This window comes from Ammospiza caudacuta, chromosome 1 (assembly GCF_027887145.1).
Source record: "Ammospiza caudacuta isolate bAmmCau1 chromosome 1, bAmmCau1.pri, whole genome shotgun sequence".
Classification (NCBI taxonomy): Eukaryota; Metazoa; Chordata; class Aves; order Passeriformes; family Passerellidae; genus Ammospiza; species Ammospiza caudacuta.
The window spans coordinates 118,383,066-118,398,947 of record NC_080593.1 but is presented as its reverse complement, the minus strand read 5'-3'; the positions used below and the strand labels follow the sequence as shown (position 1 = coordinate 118,398,947).

General features: G+C 35.3%; 1 protein-coding gene across 6 annotated transcripts in view; it reads left to right on the top strand.

The window, feature by feature from the left end:
• Positions 1–15,882, top strand: part of ASPH (aspartate beta-hydroxylase) — a 111,780-nt gene that overhangs the window by 49,868 nt on the left and 46,030 nt on the right. For 4 of the 6 annotated variants that reach the window (XM_058804323.1, XM_058804311.1, XM_058804341.1 and 1 more), the window contains 4 exons: positions 700–741; positions 2,147–2,200; positions 3,144–3,188; positions 12,763–12,804. In XM_058804323.1, the coding sequence (XP_058660306.1) occupies positions 700–741; positions 2,147–2,200; positions 3,144–3,188; positions 12,763–12,804 (183 nt within the window). The remainder of the gene's footprint in view (positions 1–699; positions 742–2,146; positions 2,201–3,143; positions 3,189–12,762; positions 12,805–15,882) is intronic. The other 2 variants (XM_058804334.1, XM_058804318.1) reach the window with 1 other exon arrangement.

Sequence of the window (15,882 nt, the reverse complement as noted above, 5' to 3'; positions counted from 1 at the left end):
GAGGACAGTCAAATGAATTTTGAAAGTGCCATATTAAGAGAAAACAAAAAGAAATTATTTTTTCTGTAGAATCCATTAAGTTGTAGAGTTTCTTTGTTGTGCTTCAAGAAAGAAATTAGGACTCACAAATGAATTGCATGTTTATCCAAATAAGACTTTTGAGGTTTATAGCTATGCAGGTTTTTTGGTTGGTTTTCCCTATGTCTAGGAGATGGAGTTGGTGCTGCAAAGCAAGAACATGGGAGTACTTGAATGTATTTAGAAAGATTAAGAAGTGGTTTTAAAATTTCAGTTATTGTATCATAATCCAGGCAACAATTGTTGAAAAGGTACAATTGAAATTACTAGCTGATGAATAGAAGAGCTATTTAGTGAAACAGAAAAGAATATTTAAGGTGTATCTTTCCCCTGGAATTCATCAAAGTGTCTGCTTGTTAATGTCAGGTAAACATGTCTACCTGCTAGTTGTGTTCTTTTGTGTAGTGTGTAAGTTCCAATGCTTGAGGGCTTGAATTCATTCTTGCTCTGAATGGAATGTTTTCTTAGCTGTTGAGGACCTTCCAAAGGGGGTGAATAAAGCCACAGGTATATATTTTATAATTATAATTGTGATCTTAGTGTTTTGATGAAATAGTTATGTTTGAAAAACAGGTTAAAAAAACCCAAGCTGATTATACATTTTCCTTTTTATACTTATAGAGGAAGTTAATGAAGATTTTGATATTGCTAAAGACCTCTCAGGTATGAAAATTTATAGCTTGAAAAAGCTTTTTTCTTCAATTTATACTTATTAATATATTTAAAAAAAATAAACAAAAACACAGCTGAGAATAGAATAGTGGAATATATAGAAGGGATATTTGAAGATCATCTAGTTCAAATTCCCTGCCATGTCTAGGGACATCTTATTCTTAGTCAGCTCGTTCAAAGCTCTGACTTTAGTCCAGCCTGAGTTTAAACACTTCCAGGGATGGAGCATCCATTATTGTGCTGGTCACCCTGTTCCAGTGACTCACCACACTCTCATAAAAAGTCTCCTTATGTCCAATCTCTGCCTCCCCTTTTTCACTTCAAAATCTGTTGTTCTGTTGCTACAGTTATGAGTAAAAAAATCTCTCTCCATCTCTTTTACAAGATCCCTTATTGAAAGGCTGCGGTAGGGTCTCACTGGGGTCTTCTTTTGTCCAGGCTGAACAGTCCCAGCCTGTCAGCCTGCCTTCCTAGGAGAGTTGCTCCAGCCCTCTGATCATCTTCATGGGGCTCATCTGAACCTGTTCTAACAGGTCCATGTCTGTCTTGAGCTAAAAACTCCAGAGCTGGATGCAGCACTCTGTAGGGTGTCTGGGGAGAGACTCCTCTTTAGATGCATCCACAGATGCAGCTGGCCTTCTGGGCTGGGGGTGTACACTTTTGGCTCATGTCCAGTGTTTTATGCACCAGAATATCCCAGTCATTCTCCAAAGGGATGCTCTCAATCTCTTCTTTCCCCAATGTTTATTGATATTGGAGGTTGCCCTGACCCTGGTGCAGGATCTTGTACGTGGCCTTGTTGAACTTCATGGCGTTCTTATGAAGTGCTTATTCCATTGCTCAAATTGAGCTCTCTGGTAATTTCCCACATTGCTACTCAGAAAGGTTATGTTGTAAATTTTTGTTTGCTGTATTGTTCTTGAAGAATTTTAAATGAGTACTGTGTTAAATGTAATTTAAAGATCTGCTCTAAGATGTTAAAAATTTTGTTAAAGTTTTTCTCAAGCATGATGTTGGTTGAGTCAGCTAGAGCAAAGTCATCTAAGCAGTTTAGCCTGAGCACTGTGTGTAGGATTTGATTCTATGTTTATTTAGGTTTTCTATTTAAAACATGTATTCTTGTATGATTCAAAGGGATAACCTACATTGTTTCACTCAAACAACAATTGTAACTAAAAACCTTCCAGTGTGTGCAGTAGAAGTCCTAGTAGGTAAACTTTTGGATGTGAAATGCAATTAGTACCATTTTTCCTACTCTTCAGTTAACTGAACTTGTTAGTTTGTAATTTAAGTCTTCCTTTTTGTTTGATACTAATTCAAATGCGTGGCTGCTGGGAAATAAAAACAAAATTATGAATGTAATGTGAATAACTATCAACAATTCTTTTCTGTCTAGGAATAGAAAGTAAGCAAACAGAAGATGATGTGGCCATTGAACCAGAGGAATCAGGTTTGTAAATTGTGTTTTCCATGCCTTTGCTACTTTAAAAATTATTAATTGGGAATGATAAATACTATGGAATAGGATTCTATGCTGCAGTAAAAATACATTCATAACTTTTTCTGCAGCTATTTTCTTTCAAGGAGAAACATATCTGTGTTTTTGGAATCTGGCATCTTGGACTTTTTAATGACATATTTAATGGCTTAGAAAGCACTCGTCAGTTTTAGAAGTCAAGAGTGCTTTTTAACAGAAAAGCTGGTACCGATAAAAATGACCGTATTTGGTTATATGATGGAACTGAAAATTTCTTTTCCATGCTCTGTTTTCCACCAGCTAGTCAGGTGTGCACACTCAGGAAAGAGGGTATATGTAAGGAATAAAGTGGAGTGTCTCCTAAGCTTTGAGCTCTTTATTTATGGGCTTCCCAAATCAGAGACAGTATTTACCCTCTTCAAATCTTCCTATTATTTACAACCAGCATCCTGGCTATTGTGAATTTTTTCTGGTGAGCTTGTGTCCTTTCAAGCATGTGTGCAGACTTCAGTGATGTGTGACATGTCTAATTTAAACATACATATAGAAATAAAAGTAACTGAATTTTGAAGTCAAGTATTTCACAGTTACACCTAGAAACATAATAGCTATATATGGATGTTTTCTAAGCCCATACTGTAGTAGCATGTGAAACTGGGATATGTGTGCTTTGGATAGTATAGTTTCAGAAATTTGAAGTATCATTTTTGAAACTGTGCGGTCTTACAATATTGGCCTACTTAAGTATGAGTCTTATCCTTGGAAAAATTTAGCCAAAGAAGTTTGCATCCCACTTCTGCAAAAGTAGTATTACAGAGCAGTCTTAATAGGTCACTGTGGAAAAATAAAAGGGGGCTTTTTGTAAATATTTGGGAAGTGGTTGAGTTTGAATTATATTTACATTTTTCATTTACAGAAAAATCTGTTAAAGCTGAAGATTATTCAGATGATGTTCAAGTAGGTAAGTCAATATTGGATGCTTGGTTTTTTTCCTAAAAAACTGAAGCTGTAACTACATGGAAATTAGTAATCAAATTACTTTGCAAAGGGATATCACTATTGTCAAAGTTGCTTCTTGGTTTAGAAGCAATAATTTTTCTGTTATACTTGATAAATGCCAATGATAATTACTGGGTTATATGAAAGCATTCCAAATAAGCTAGGTAGTTTTAATTTCGAATTTATTTTTAATGATTTCAGATAGAACTGAGTACTTTTGAAAGGGAAATGCAACAATTTCAGGTCTCAATATGCATGTTCTTCCTCTCCAGGGCAATTATCATGGACAATGATAGTGTTACTTCTCTGTGTGTCAGTTGGATCTATTGGAATCTGACTGTGGCACATTCTTTGGGCACTGATCTGGAAACAGGGACTGTTTTGTCATGTCATCACATTTTTCTTGGCATAACTGATTTTAAGAACAGGAGCACTTCCAGTTTTTCCATCTGTTGCCTGACAGTAGTAGACATGGATTTTACCAAAACCATTTTTAGCATAGATAAGTGGTTTCTAAATTCAAGAACTGCATATTGTTACATTTCTTGGAGTTAAGTATGTCAGTTGCTTATTTGCTTGTTTTACCAAACTAGTTGTGTTGAGTGGAACTCAGAGTTGTATCTCAGGGCAGTACATCAGAGAAGCTGCAATCCAAGACCTCTAACAGCTGTATTCTTGTTTTGTGTTGGTTAGCCTGAACCCCCTTTCTGGGTTAGTTATTCTTTGTACTATGCAGGAGCTCTTACAAGATGTGGTGCTCAGAGTTCTGCATTGTTGTTTTGGTTTTTTTTCCGTAGACTATTTGTATTTGGTTCTTAGTCATGCCAAAAGGAGCCAGAGAAGTGAAGAAAGCACAGGAGGCCTTTTGTGGTTGTCCAGTACACATTGGAGGCTTGGTTTAGTTCATGTTTCAGTTTGTGTGCTGAACCTTAGCTGAGGGGTTTGAAATGCTCCTATTGGTGCATAACTGTGTTGTCTGCAAGGTCTTTCCAAGCTGTTTATCACAACAGCCATGTGGTGTGTTGGAAAGTTGAAGCCACAGCTATTATTTAATAGATGCATTAACTGAAAGTGTTTTGTTTCATAATAAACATGAGGTATTCTCAAAGCTTATAATCAGTGTAGAAACAAACAGTAGCTATCTTTGACAGTATGGGCAAGAAGTTCAGCAAAGGTAATCTTCACTCAATTTGTTATGCATTAAATTGGAACTGGAGAAGAGGAAAACATGTTTTCTCTCAGAAGAGGTTGCTGTTTAAAGTTAAAATTACAAAAAGGCCCTTAAAGAAGTATTACAAAATTTCAACAGTAGATAATTCCACCACCCAATGTCAGTTAAGGATATTGAGATGATTTCTTGAATTACACATTCTATTTTGAAATTCAGTTCAGCAGAGAAGTGCCAAGTTAAAATCTTGGGGTTTTGGACCATATTTCTCTTGGGTTTTGTATTGTAATTTTAAATATAATAATTTTAAATTTTTAAATAATAATTTTAATATTGTAATGGCTCAATCTTGCAGCTGTAAATTAATTTTTCTATCTTCACCAAAAAATAAAAACAACTTAGGTGTTTTATATAGTAGTGGTGGATTTTGAAATACGCCATTTTGAATCATAACATCATTTAGATTGGAAAAGACCCTTAAAGTCAAGTCCAGCTTTAGACCTAAAACTGTCAAGTCCACCACTAAACCATGTCCCCAGGTGTCATATCTGCACATCTTTTAAATGCCTCCAGGCTGGGGACTCTACCTCTTCCTTGGGCAGCCTGTTCCAATGCTTGACCACCCTTTTGGGGAAGAAATTTTTCCTCACAACTTATTTAAATCTCTCCAGGTGCAACTCAGCACTGTTTTCTCAAGCTGTCTCTTGCTACTTGGTGGAAGAGGCTGACCCTCACCTGGCTACAACCTCTTTTCAGACATTTTTGGAGAGCAGTAAGGTTCCTCCTGAGCCTCCTTGACTCCAGACTAAACAACCCCAGCTCCCTCAGCTGATCCTTATGAGACTTGTGCTCCAGACCCACCCCTAGCTCTGTCCTTCTCTGGACAAGCTGCAGCACCTCAGTGTCCTTCTTGCAGTGAGGGGCCCAAAACTGAGCACAGGTTTCGAGATAAAGCCTCCCCAGTGCCAAGTGGTGGGCAATGATCACTCCTCTAATTGCAGATGTATTTGCAAATCAGATGGTGGAATTGAACCTAGTTATCCACTCTCATTGTGTTATATTGTGGTACTGAGAGACTCCTTGCCATTTTCAAACACTGCTAGAATGAGAAATAGCTTGTTCTACTTGGAAATTGTAGGTATTTCTGACTGAATCTTTTAGATTTATTCTTTTTTTACCTGTGGTTGTTTTCAAAATTAATGCAACACACCATTTAAATCGCAAAATTATCTTGACATCTATCATGGCATAGCTTTTGGAAACACATAGTAGCAGCAGCACTGGAAGGAAGGAATTATTAAGGAATTAATAATTAAGGAGGGAAAAAGTGAGAGAATCAATCAAAATGTGTTTTAAAGACAGTTATTACAGTTATTAAAGACACAGGTAATTATTAGATGTAATACAATGTTCATGATCCTTTGTTTAGGAAGTAGAAAATGAAAATAATTTGATCACAATCTGAGCACAAAATTGAGCACTGCACTAAGTTAAAAATCCTTATAATTTGTGTAGTTATGTGGGAACGACTCTGAAGGCAGAAGAACTAGTATTTATAACTTTTTCTAAAAATCTTATTGTTTCAGCACATGAAGTTCAAGTAGCATTTTGGGAAATTGACAAAAGAAACAGAAGACATAAACTATTGACAATAACTAAAATTTTATTAAATTATTAGTTCTTCTGCTATTAAGTATATTTACCTGGGTTTTTTTAATGTGAATATTTAATTTTGAAAGCAACATTACTCTCAAATTTTCCTCTCAAATTATGACATTCACGTTTTCTGGGTTTCTTTTATATCTTCTTTGTGATGGAGGATTCAGTATGGGAGATCTTGTTGTCAGGAGACTTTCTTCTTTGTTTGATTTTATTTCATCAGTTGTTCAAAGCTAATATTTCCTGTACTAAGCAGTGGCAAACATAACTTCAGATAGTGTAAAAGAAATTCAGAAATGTCACTATGTATTCCTTATTCTTCAGTAGTTTAAATTATGCAACTGCATTTGAAGCATGGTGGCACCAGTTTGTATCCAGTTTGGAGCAGTTGTTTGGTTTTTAGCTAAAACATAGCTAGTTTTTTGGAAAGAAAGCAGGAGATAGCTCAGAGATTGAATTTAGCTGTTAGGAACATTCTCATATCACCAGGGAAAACACTGGGTGTGGGATTTGAATATGCTGGAGTGCAAGTCAAAAGTTTTTTGCTGACTTCAGGACATATCACAAGAAAGTTCACACTAGCCAAGTACATCCTTAGGTACCTGTAAGTCCAGTTTTCCAATTCTCTGAGTTTACTTCTGAAATTACTGCCAGTATTCTTTTCCAGATGTAGCATACTTCTGCTGTTATAATCTGCACTTTTATAAACTAATGGACTTTATAAACTAATGATTTGATAAACTAGCTTGAAATATTACTGATTTGGATTTTCTGGCTAATCCTGCTTTACACTGGCACATAAATTGCAGTGGTTGTGATAGAGTGGTACTTGTTGGACATATATTTTAGGGACATTGCAGGTTTAGGGGATACCATTATTTTCTGTATGTGCTTTTTTGTGTTTAGATTTAAAATATCTAAGGGTTGCTCCACTCCTCCCCTTTGCCTTGTATCCTTGCCATTTTTATAACTACATTTATTTTACCAACTGCTGAAACCCCTTATATGTAGAGAAATTTCCACTTTAGAACCTTGACCCTTCCTCATTCCCTGGCTCCTCTTTTCCAGTTGCCTTTGACTTTAACAAATAAAACCCAAAATCAAACCAACACTGAAAACCAAACCAAAACCAAAATTAAAAATGTTTAAATGGATTTTGTGGCATGGCCTAGATATTCTTTACAAGGTAAATAAAGTGCCATATGGTAATAAAAAATTTACTGCCTAGAAAAATACTTAAAAGTTTGTTTCCCACCTTATACAGCAACTTTGTGAACATTCATTAAGGTAGCTCTTAGAAATGATAACTTTTTCATATTAACTAGTCTGATACAAAGTTGCATTTTTTAGCATTTAAGGTTTTTTGTTGTTGTTTTAGAGGAAGTTGTGTTTTGGTTGGTCCTTTAATATAGATTTCCCCTTATTTTTTCAGATACTTAAAGCTTCAAAAGAAAAGTCCCTACATCAGGAGGACCAGTCCTAACCATACGCTACAAAAGGGGAGCAGATGGTTGAAATAGACCTTATGATGTAATTACCAAGCAGTTCAGGGTTTGGGGAATGAACACTAAGATGTTGTAAATGGGTTTTAGCCAACTGTCATTTTAGTAAGCATTTTTAACACTTGGATGTTTAGTTTACATTCCTGTCTGATATTTTTTTTCCCTTGGTCAAGTTTAGTGAATTCATTATTTTTCTTCTGTGTTTGTGACAAAGTTACAGCTTAGAGCTGCATTTCATGTACTGTTTAAGCAACTGTTAATATTCTATTTATAACATAGCAGCAGGTACATTTTTTTCAGATTTTAATATATATCTTTTGTTGTGGATTCATACAGTATGTACAGAGCAGTTTGGTCAAATGAAACATATGATGTTATGATTTTTTAAATGTTTCATAACTGCTGATATAGAATACAGCCTAATTGCATTTTATTAAAAAACACTAATCAGGCACACACTATGCTGTGAAGTTTGACTTATATCTCTTTGCACTGATGTTATGTCAACAGTTAACGACATGAATTTCAGGTGATTTTTAAAATACCCTAACAAGGTATAAAATTTGTGTTTAATTCATTCTTGTAAAAGACCAGATTACAAAATTAGAATTTTCAAAAAACTGTTATGTATGAATTACCCCTTTTTATTTATGCTCATCTGAATTTTTCAAGCAAAAATCTCAAGAGACTAGATGCTAGCCTGACAGGGAATCAGTGGAGATTGCAACAAGACTGAGTTGCTGGAATCAGGTTGAATTCAGTAAAATTATTCCATTTTGGTTCACCTACCTATAATGATCTCAAAACTGGCTTTAGTAAGTTTTATATTCAGTAAGTTACTTTAAAAGTCAAATTTGCATAAACACTCGATTTGCAAATTTTATTTTAAAAAAATATTTGGAAATTCAACCTTAAAAAAATATGATGTCAGAATTTAGGACCTACAGTTATGAATGCTCTTAAAAATGGTACATCTGAAATTTAGGTACTGTGAGTGATTTAGAATTTGAATATAACAGGTGTACTTTTTACCTGTTCTGTGCTGCTGTTCCACAATTACGAAGACATATTTTATTCTTTGATATTTTGCATGTGTTCTTTTTTGGCTCAGGAATAATTGCTGTGATTTTAGGAAGTTGCCAAGCCTGTTACAGGAGCTTAGGAGAAATAAAGTAAGATAAATTTATAAAAAGAAAAACCAATTTGGTAACCCTAACGGTTGCCTTTTGGTTTACAGGAAGGCTTTCAATTTCTGTAACACTGTTTTGAAGTCAGGGTTTTAGATGCTTACATTTGTAGTGAAAGGGGCATCATATATGCTTGCCCTTTTTTTGGGTTTGGGATGTCAGTAAGACTCCATATGTTACATCTGATCAACAAATACAGATGTCCCAAAGTGATATCTTTAGACTTTTCAGGAAAGCAATAATACTCTTAGACTGTGATGTGTTTTGGGATGGGATATTCTAGTAAAATTACCTGTGATTGTGAATTGCAGAGCAATAATTTTTACAAAGCCATATTTTGTGAGGTATCTTGAGAATTATTTTAGAATGGTGAATGGAGGACTTTTTATATAACAGTGGCAGCCTATTTGTAGAATCATGGGACTGTGAGAGTATATTACGCTGTGATTGAATTTTAGTATTTTGTAACTGGGTATGTGATTTTACGTGCTTCATGTTTACAAAAAAATGCCAAGCTAAGCAAGGTCAAGTGGACTATTAAAAATATGTGTATTTAAACCATTTTAATGTTTGGCTGCAATAAAACACAGAAGAATATCTTTGTCGTTCTAGTGTCATTATTTATTCCCAAATGTATTAAATATTAGGTATAGGGATAAATATTTGACTCACTAATTAATATGCTTTTTAATTGTGAATTTGAATATTAAAAAATGTATTTGAAAGTATTGTTCACAAGGGGCAAGTAGCAAGTAAAAGAAATTAATTTTATTTCTGGCTGCTATTATGTGAAGGAAATGGGTGCTATGCTAAGGTCTGTGTCTTCTATAATTGTGTCGTGATTATCTTTTTGGAGTATTGACATTCTGCAACCAGCTAGGCCTGAATTTTTTCCATGAAACATCATTTCTGTTTGTAACTCATAATGGATGTGATAGCACTTCTTAACAAACACAAATGTCTGGGAAAAGTGGTATATCTGTTTTGCATACAGAATATTATGGTTATGGTCCATAGTTTAAACCAGAAATCTGATAAGGTCCATGCAATTCTGTGAAAGCAAAAATCTTCCTTGACCTTTTCAGTTTTCAGACACTTCCATAGCTTTAATGGTCTGGTATTGCTGAATAGTAGTTTAAGAAAAAGTCAGAAGATTACCTTTTCCTTAGTATTTTCACATTGCTACCTAGCCACTTGTTATATGTCAGTGAATCTATGAAATCTTGGATTCAGTTCCTTTTTTTTGGAAATCCCAGGAAGAAATACCAGTAAGCAAAGAGTAGCATACTAAAGTTGTATTTTAATACTGCCAATTTACTACAGTTTAAGTGACTTTCTAACGTTCTCTGTAATTGAAAAATTACCATATCATGGCACTTCTTTCTAGGAAGTAAAGAAAATAGCTGAGATTTCACATAGTAAAGATACTGAAAAAGATAATGATTTTACTGAGCATCATTTGTAATTTTAAATGTTTCAAAAATTACATATCTGTAAATAAATTGTATTGTGAATTTATAGTGTTGATTGAGATTCATATAAAATCTACAAGGTCTGAAACACATTTTTAATTGTGACTTGGGTCGTTCTCATATGCCGTCAAACATTTAGTTGTAATATGAAAAATAAATTTATCCTTCCTGGTAGAAACCTGCATGGGAGTCCCTGGTGCCTTCTTATGTAGTGATAGCACTCCTAGCCTACAGAGATTAGCTAAAGCTGTTTTGTCAGTCATTTTCATCTTGAATTATTTTGCTGGAAATGAAGACATTGCATAAAGGATAAGAGTGGTTTGAAGAGCTAAGATTTTTTTGTTTGTTTGCTTAGGCTACAGTTGGTTTAAGTTGATGAAAAAATAGTCTCGAGATTTATTATCATATCCCTTTCTTTGAGAGAGCACATTTTTAAGCCTTTGTCAGAAACAGCATAATTAAAACCTTTTGCACCATTGAAATATGCTAGGGATCAGTGTGGAAGGAGCAAAGCAATATGTGCTGAATATGATGCTGAAGTGAATTCTTAGTGAAGTGTGAATTCTTTGCTTCAGAGCTAACAAGATCAAGTTGTGATGAATTTCAAGACAGCTACATAGGAGGAAAAGTGGGAGTATTTAAAGATCATTGGAGAGACTTTGGTGAAGTCAATGGCAACTAATCTTGCAGAATGCAGGTTGAAAATAGTCTGAGAGTTTGGAGAACTGATTCTAGTGCATAAATAGCTATAGAGGGCTGTAGGTTATATGTTGCATGAGTCTCAGGAATAAAGATATGTCAAGCCAGACTAGAAATGGGAGATGGGAGCAGGCTTTAGAGTGGTGAGGTCATATACATTGTTGTTCCTCTAATGACATAGAAGTTGCAGAAATAACATGAATGTCCAAGATTGGACAAGGTGTGGAAGCAGGTTATCCAGTGACCTAGAATGAGAAGAGGGCCAGGTGAGAATCTCAAGTGCTGCTGATAAAGGAGAGAACATGGAAAATGGGTGGCTAACTAGCATGATGTGTCATGGTAATGCAAGGTGGTAAAAATACAAATATGAGTATATGAACTAGTTTGTGTGAAAACTGTAAAACTAAACTATTATTTCATCTGGTGCTGCATTGTTGCTCTTTTTAAAATGTAGTGTTTTGGAGGACATATGACCATTTTATTTATTGTGTGAAATGTGCAAAAAAATACAGTAGCCAGGGTTTTAGGAAGTACTGCACAGTGCTTTCATTAATACACTGCTACAGTAATAATGGTTCCTAGTATGTAATTCACCCTATAGATCTTTTGTCATTTCTTGCAATTTAATTGACAATCTAGATCTCATTATGTAATTGAAGAGGTGAATGACTTTCAGCATGACCATATTTATTTAATTTACCATATGATCAAGTTAATGCTCATTTTGCCTTGTACTGAATATAAATTAGAGTTATAGTGTCCATACATTCAGGAATAGCAGTTGTCAGCCTATAGTAAAGGATGAAATTAGACTGTTGAAAAATTTGATTTCATGTGTGTGCATAATCCAGTTTCTTCCTTAAAAAATGCAATGTTTTTCTGCATTTTAAAATGTCATATTCACACTATAATGCTTCTGAGCAGTCAGTTTAAAAAGCAGTAAAGACTGAGTATTCAGAGAAGGTGTCTCTAAATTACTTGGAAATTAAAGAAAATGTTTTTTATATATGTAAGAATACCTCAAAATTAACCACTATATGTTAAAGAGGATAGTAACTAGCTAAAAAGGCAACAGAGCTCCCTATTTAGTGTTCTCTGAGTTTATTAGGAGGAAATATTGGAAGCTTATTGGGAAAAAAAATCGAAATGGAAACAATAACAGTGTTAGAATTGCGAGGCAAGATGCTTTTTATGTTACAGAGTAGGGCAGGATCAAAAAATGTTTGGGAGGGGAAGATCTTTCTGTATCTACCACCTTCATGAAATATGTATACATGATTTTTGTCCAGGATTTAGTTTGCCTTTTCTACAGACTGTCTTAATGCTTACTTACATCTACTTCTGCAGTCAGATGTTTGCAAAACACCTGTTACATTGTTTTAAAAGTTGAAAAAAGGCAAAAGCTTCCATATGCCCCAGTCACTTCTAAAAATGAGATTAAGTTCCCAACTGATTTTTTTCACATTTTAACCAAATGTATTGAGTATTAAGCTAGTGTTTCCAATATCTTTTAATTAGTGAACAGATTTTGTTTCTTGCAAAATAGCTTGCATTGTAAGTGTATATCAACAAAATTTATTAAATACATAGAGGAGAAATTCTGTGAAATGTTTTGTGATGGAAGCAATATTGTCATATTTGAAGCATCTGCAGGGAAAGACCTTTTAAGTAACCAAATAGGTAACTAAGAAAATAATCTATGGTTATTTTAAAAAATAAAAACTAAACAAAAAAATCCTGTTTACTCAATTATGTTTTGAATATAAATTGTCATTTTCTTATATCTCTTTCTTATCATAAAATGTTAACATAAATTTATTTCAATGAAATTATATTTTTAATGTTCTAGGGAAAAGTGAAAAAGAAACTGAACAAGACAAAACAGAAAAAGGTAAGTCTGAAAGTAACATTTTGTTCTGAAATTCAAGACCATGCTTTCTGGGAGGATTGATTTAAATCAGACTAAAGACTAGTGAAGCTTTGCTCTGATACATCTCATGTAGATAAACTGCAGTTGAATAAACATCCAGAGAGTATGTACTTTTATAGGCAAACATTTGGTTGTTTCCAAGGCTGGCACCAATGTATGCCAATCAATCTTACCTGGTTGCAGAATGGAATGATAGAATTGTTTAGGTTGGAAAAGACCTTTAAGGTCATCAAGTCCAACTCATAATCTAACACTCACTGAACCATATTCCTAAGTAACATCTTTTAAATGCCACCAGGACAGCCTGGCAACCTTTCCAGTGAAAAAAATTTTCCTAATATCCACTCTAAACCCGCCCAGGAGCAACTTGAGGCCATGGCCTCCTATTCTGTCCCTTGTTACCTGTGGAAAGAGACCAACTTCCACCTCACTGCACTCACTACAATCTCCTTTCAGGGCACTGTAGAGGACAATAAGGTCCTTCCTGAACTTCCTTTTCTCCAGGTTAAACACCCCCAAACACTCCCAGCTGCCTCATCAGATTTGTGCTCCGGACCCTTCCCCAGCTCCGTTGACCTTCTCTGGACACACTCCAGCCCCTCAATGTCTTTCTTGTAGTGAGGAGCTCAACACTGAACACATTTTGTTCATTTTTGGGTGGAGGATTTGGGTGCAACCTCACCAGTGCTGAGTACAGAGGGACAGCAACTGCCCTGCTCCTGCTGGCCACACTAATGCTGGTACAGGCCAGGATGCCATCGGCCTTCTCGGCCCCCTGGGCACACGCTGGCTCATCAGCTGCTGTCGACCATTGCCCCTGGGTGCTTTTGTGAAGGGCAGCTTTCCAGCCACTCTGCCCCAAGCCTGTAGCATTGCACTGAGTCATGGGATGGTTGTGACAACTCCTGCAGTTTCAGGACTAGAATATTCAGTGTCGTACTCCTAGATTAGTATTCTGGAGGTCGGAGTTCCACCAAGCTCTTTGTACCTCTGAGGGCAAGAGGCAATGTGAGCTACCTGGCCCCTGGGGCTGGGCTCAGCACTGCCGGCTATGCTGAGTGTGAAGAGACAAGTGACATGCAAATCAGTCCTTGTTGAGACCATGATTGCATGGTCTGTCTTAGGTTAGGTAGGAAAGTGCAGAGACGGATTAGATGGAAAAGAAGTGAAGTTTTGCTGAAGAGCACTGTGAATCTGCTCTCCCTGCAATGACATTTGTTCTGGCCCCATGCGTTCCCTGTCACTGCACAAAGCTTGCAAAACCTCTTTCACGGGCTCATGGCTGGTTGCTGACAATGCCCAGAAACCTCAGGGCCTGTGCCAAAGGATTCAGTGGCTCTACTCCTTTTTCATTCTGTTTCCATTTTCTTTGTGGCTGTTATTTTATATTTGAGTATTTAGAAATGCTACTTTTCCAATATTTCGGTATGGTTTATTTGGTTTGGGTTTGTATATTGCTGGTTTAAACACGAGTTTCTAGGACTGGCAAAGTTCAGACACTTTATATTTAAATATTAAATATGTCATATGTAAGCATTACATATAAAAAGTAAAAAAAAACCAACCAAAACAACTTGGAAAGCTCGGCAATTATGCCTACATTTCCATTTATTGTCAGGGAATATCTTACTGCAATGGATTTACCTACTTGATAGTAGGAAAAAACTCACCATTATGTGCTGCTTTTTCTGACCTGTTAGAAAAGCATAATAAAATGATGTTCAAGAGCCATCCAGTATGGGAAAAAGCAGTCATAGGTAAAAATACCAGCTTGTGTAAGAAACATACTAGTATGCAACATTACTCATCAGAGCCTGTACAAGAGCTTTAGATTCTGAAAGTATGACAGAGTGGAGCAACTTCCCTTTTTTACCCTAGGTGCTTTGTGGCTTTGTTTCTTTTTGAACAGCAACTAAATAAATGTCTCTGCAGATTACAGAATTTCTATAAGGTAGAAAAACGGATAGTTTTGTTTTCCAGGTTAAATTGTTCGAATTTTTCATCCTACCAGGAAAAACAACCCTGCATTTTAATGAACTTTGTTTATGGGTACACTGCTTGTGTGATTTTCATACAAGCTGAATTTTGTTGAACTTCTTTCATAGTTTGAACTGTTTTAAGTTTCCACTTTCAATAAAAGTGGTTGGCTATAGATATCCTAGTCACAGGAAGTGGTATAAGGTACTATTGAATTTGTTTATTTTAAATTACCCTGATAAAATGCAACAATAAATTGATGAGAGATGGATTATAAAATATACTGTACTGTGACTGTTATATGTAGGAAACTTGGAAATCTGAGGAGTTGGGAATTTGAAACTTCATGTTTGGCTTGGGTTTAGGGTTTGCTTCTGATTCTGAGAGTACATTCTGATGTGCAAGTCTGCATTTGTTTTGTGGTATTTGAACATACATGCTCCAAAGAGCTTCTGTGCAAAAGTATTTATAGCTTTGAGTAGCTCTTGCAACTAAATATTTTTCCTGCTGCAGCCTTGATAGTACTTGGTTAGCAAAGTGTCCTCCTAATATGTAAATTTTAGTATTCAACAGTAATTCATCAAGTTTATTAAAAGTCTTACTGAAAATTCTTTGATATTAGCAAAACCCTTATCTGGAAAGTTATCTAAAGAAATAAAAATTAAAATAAACTTGTTTCTAACATACAGTTGCTTCAAGGTTTCTCTGTTATATGTAATTGAGGTGGATTCTTCATCTGCTCCATAAGAATGTAATCAGACTTTATATTTAAACAAGTAATTGAAATGGGATGGGTATTCCAGGTGTATATGGGAACTAATTCTTTAAAAGGTTTCACAGGTAGTACAATGCGGGATATTCATGCCACATCCATAAGTTGTCTTTCCATCTGACGTGGTTTTAGTTGTTTTGGATCACATAGTCTAAAAAAAAAACAAAATTAACTAAGCAGCCTAATTTTTTAAATTTGATTTATATTGGACATATATGAAATACTTATTTATATGGCTGAACAGATATAGAAAATGAAAATATAATTTTCAGCTATGGACCTGTTTGTTT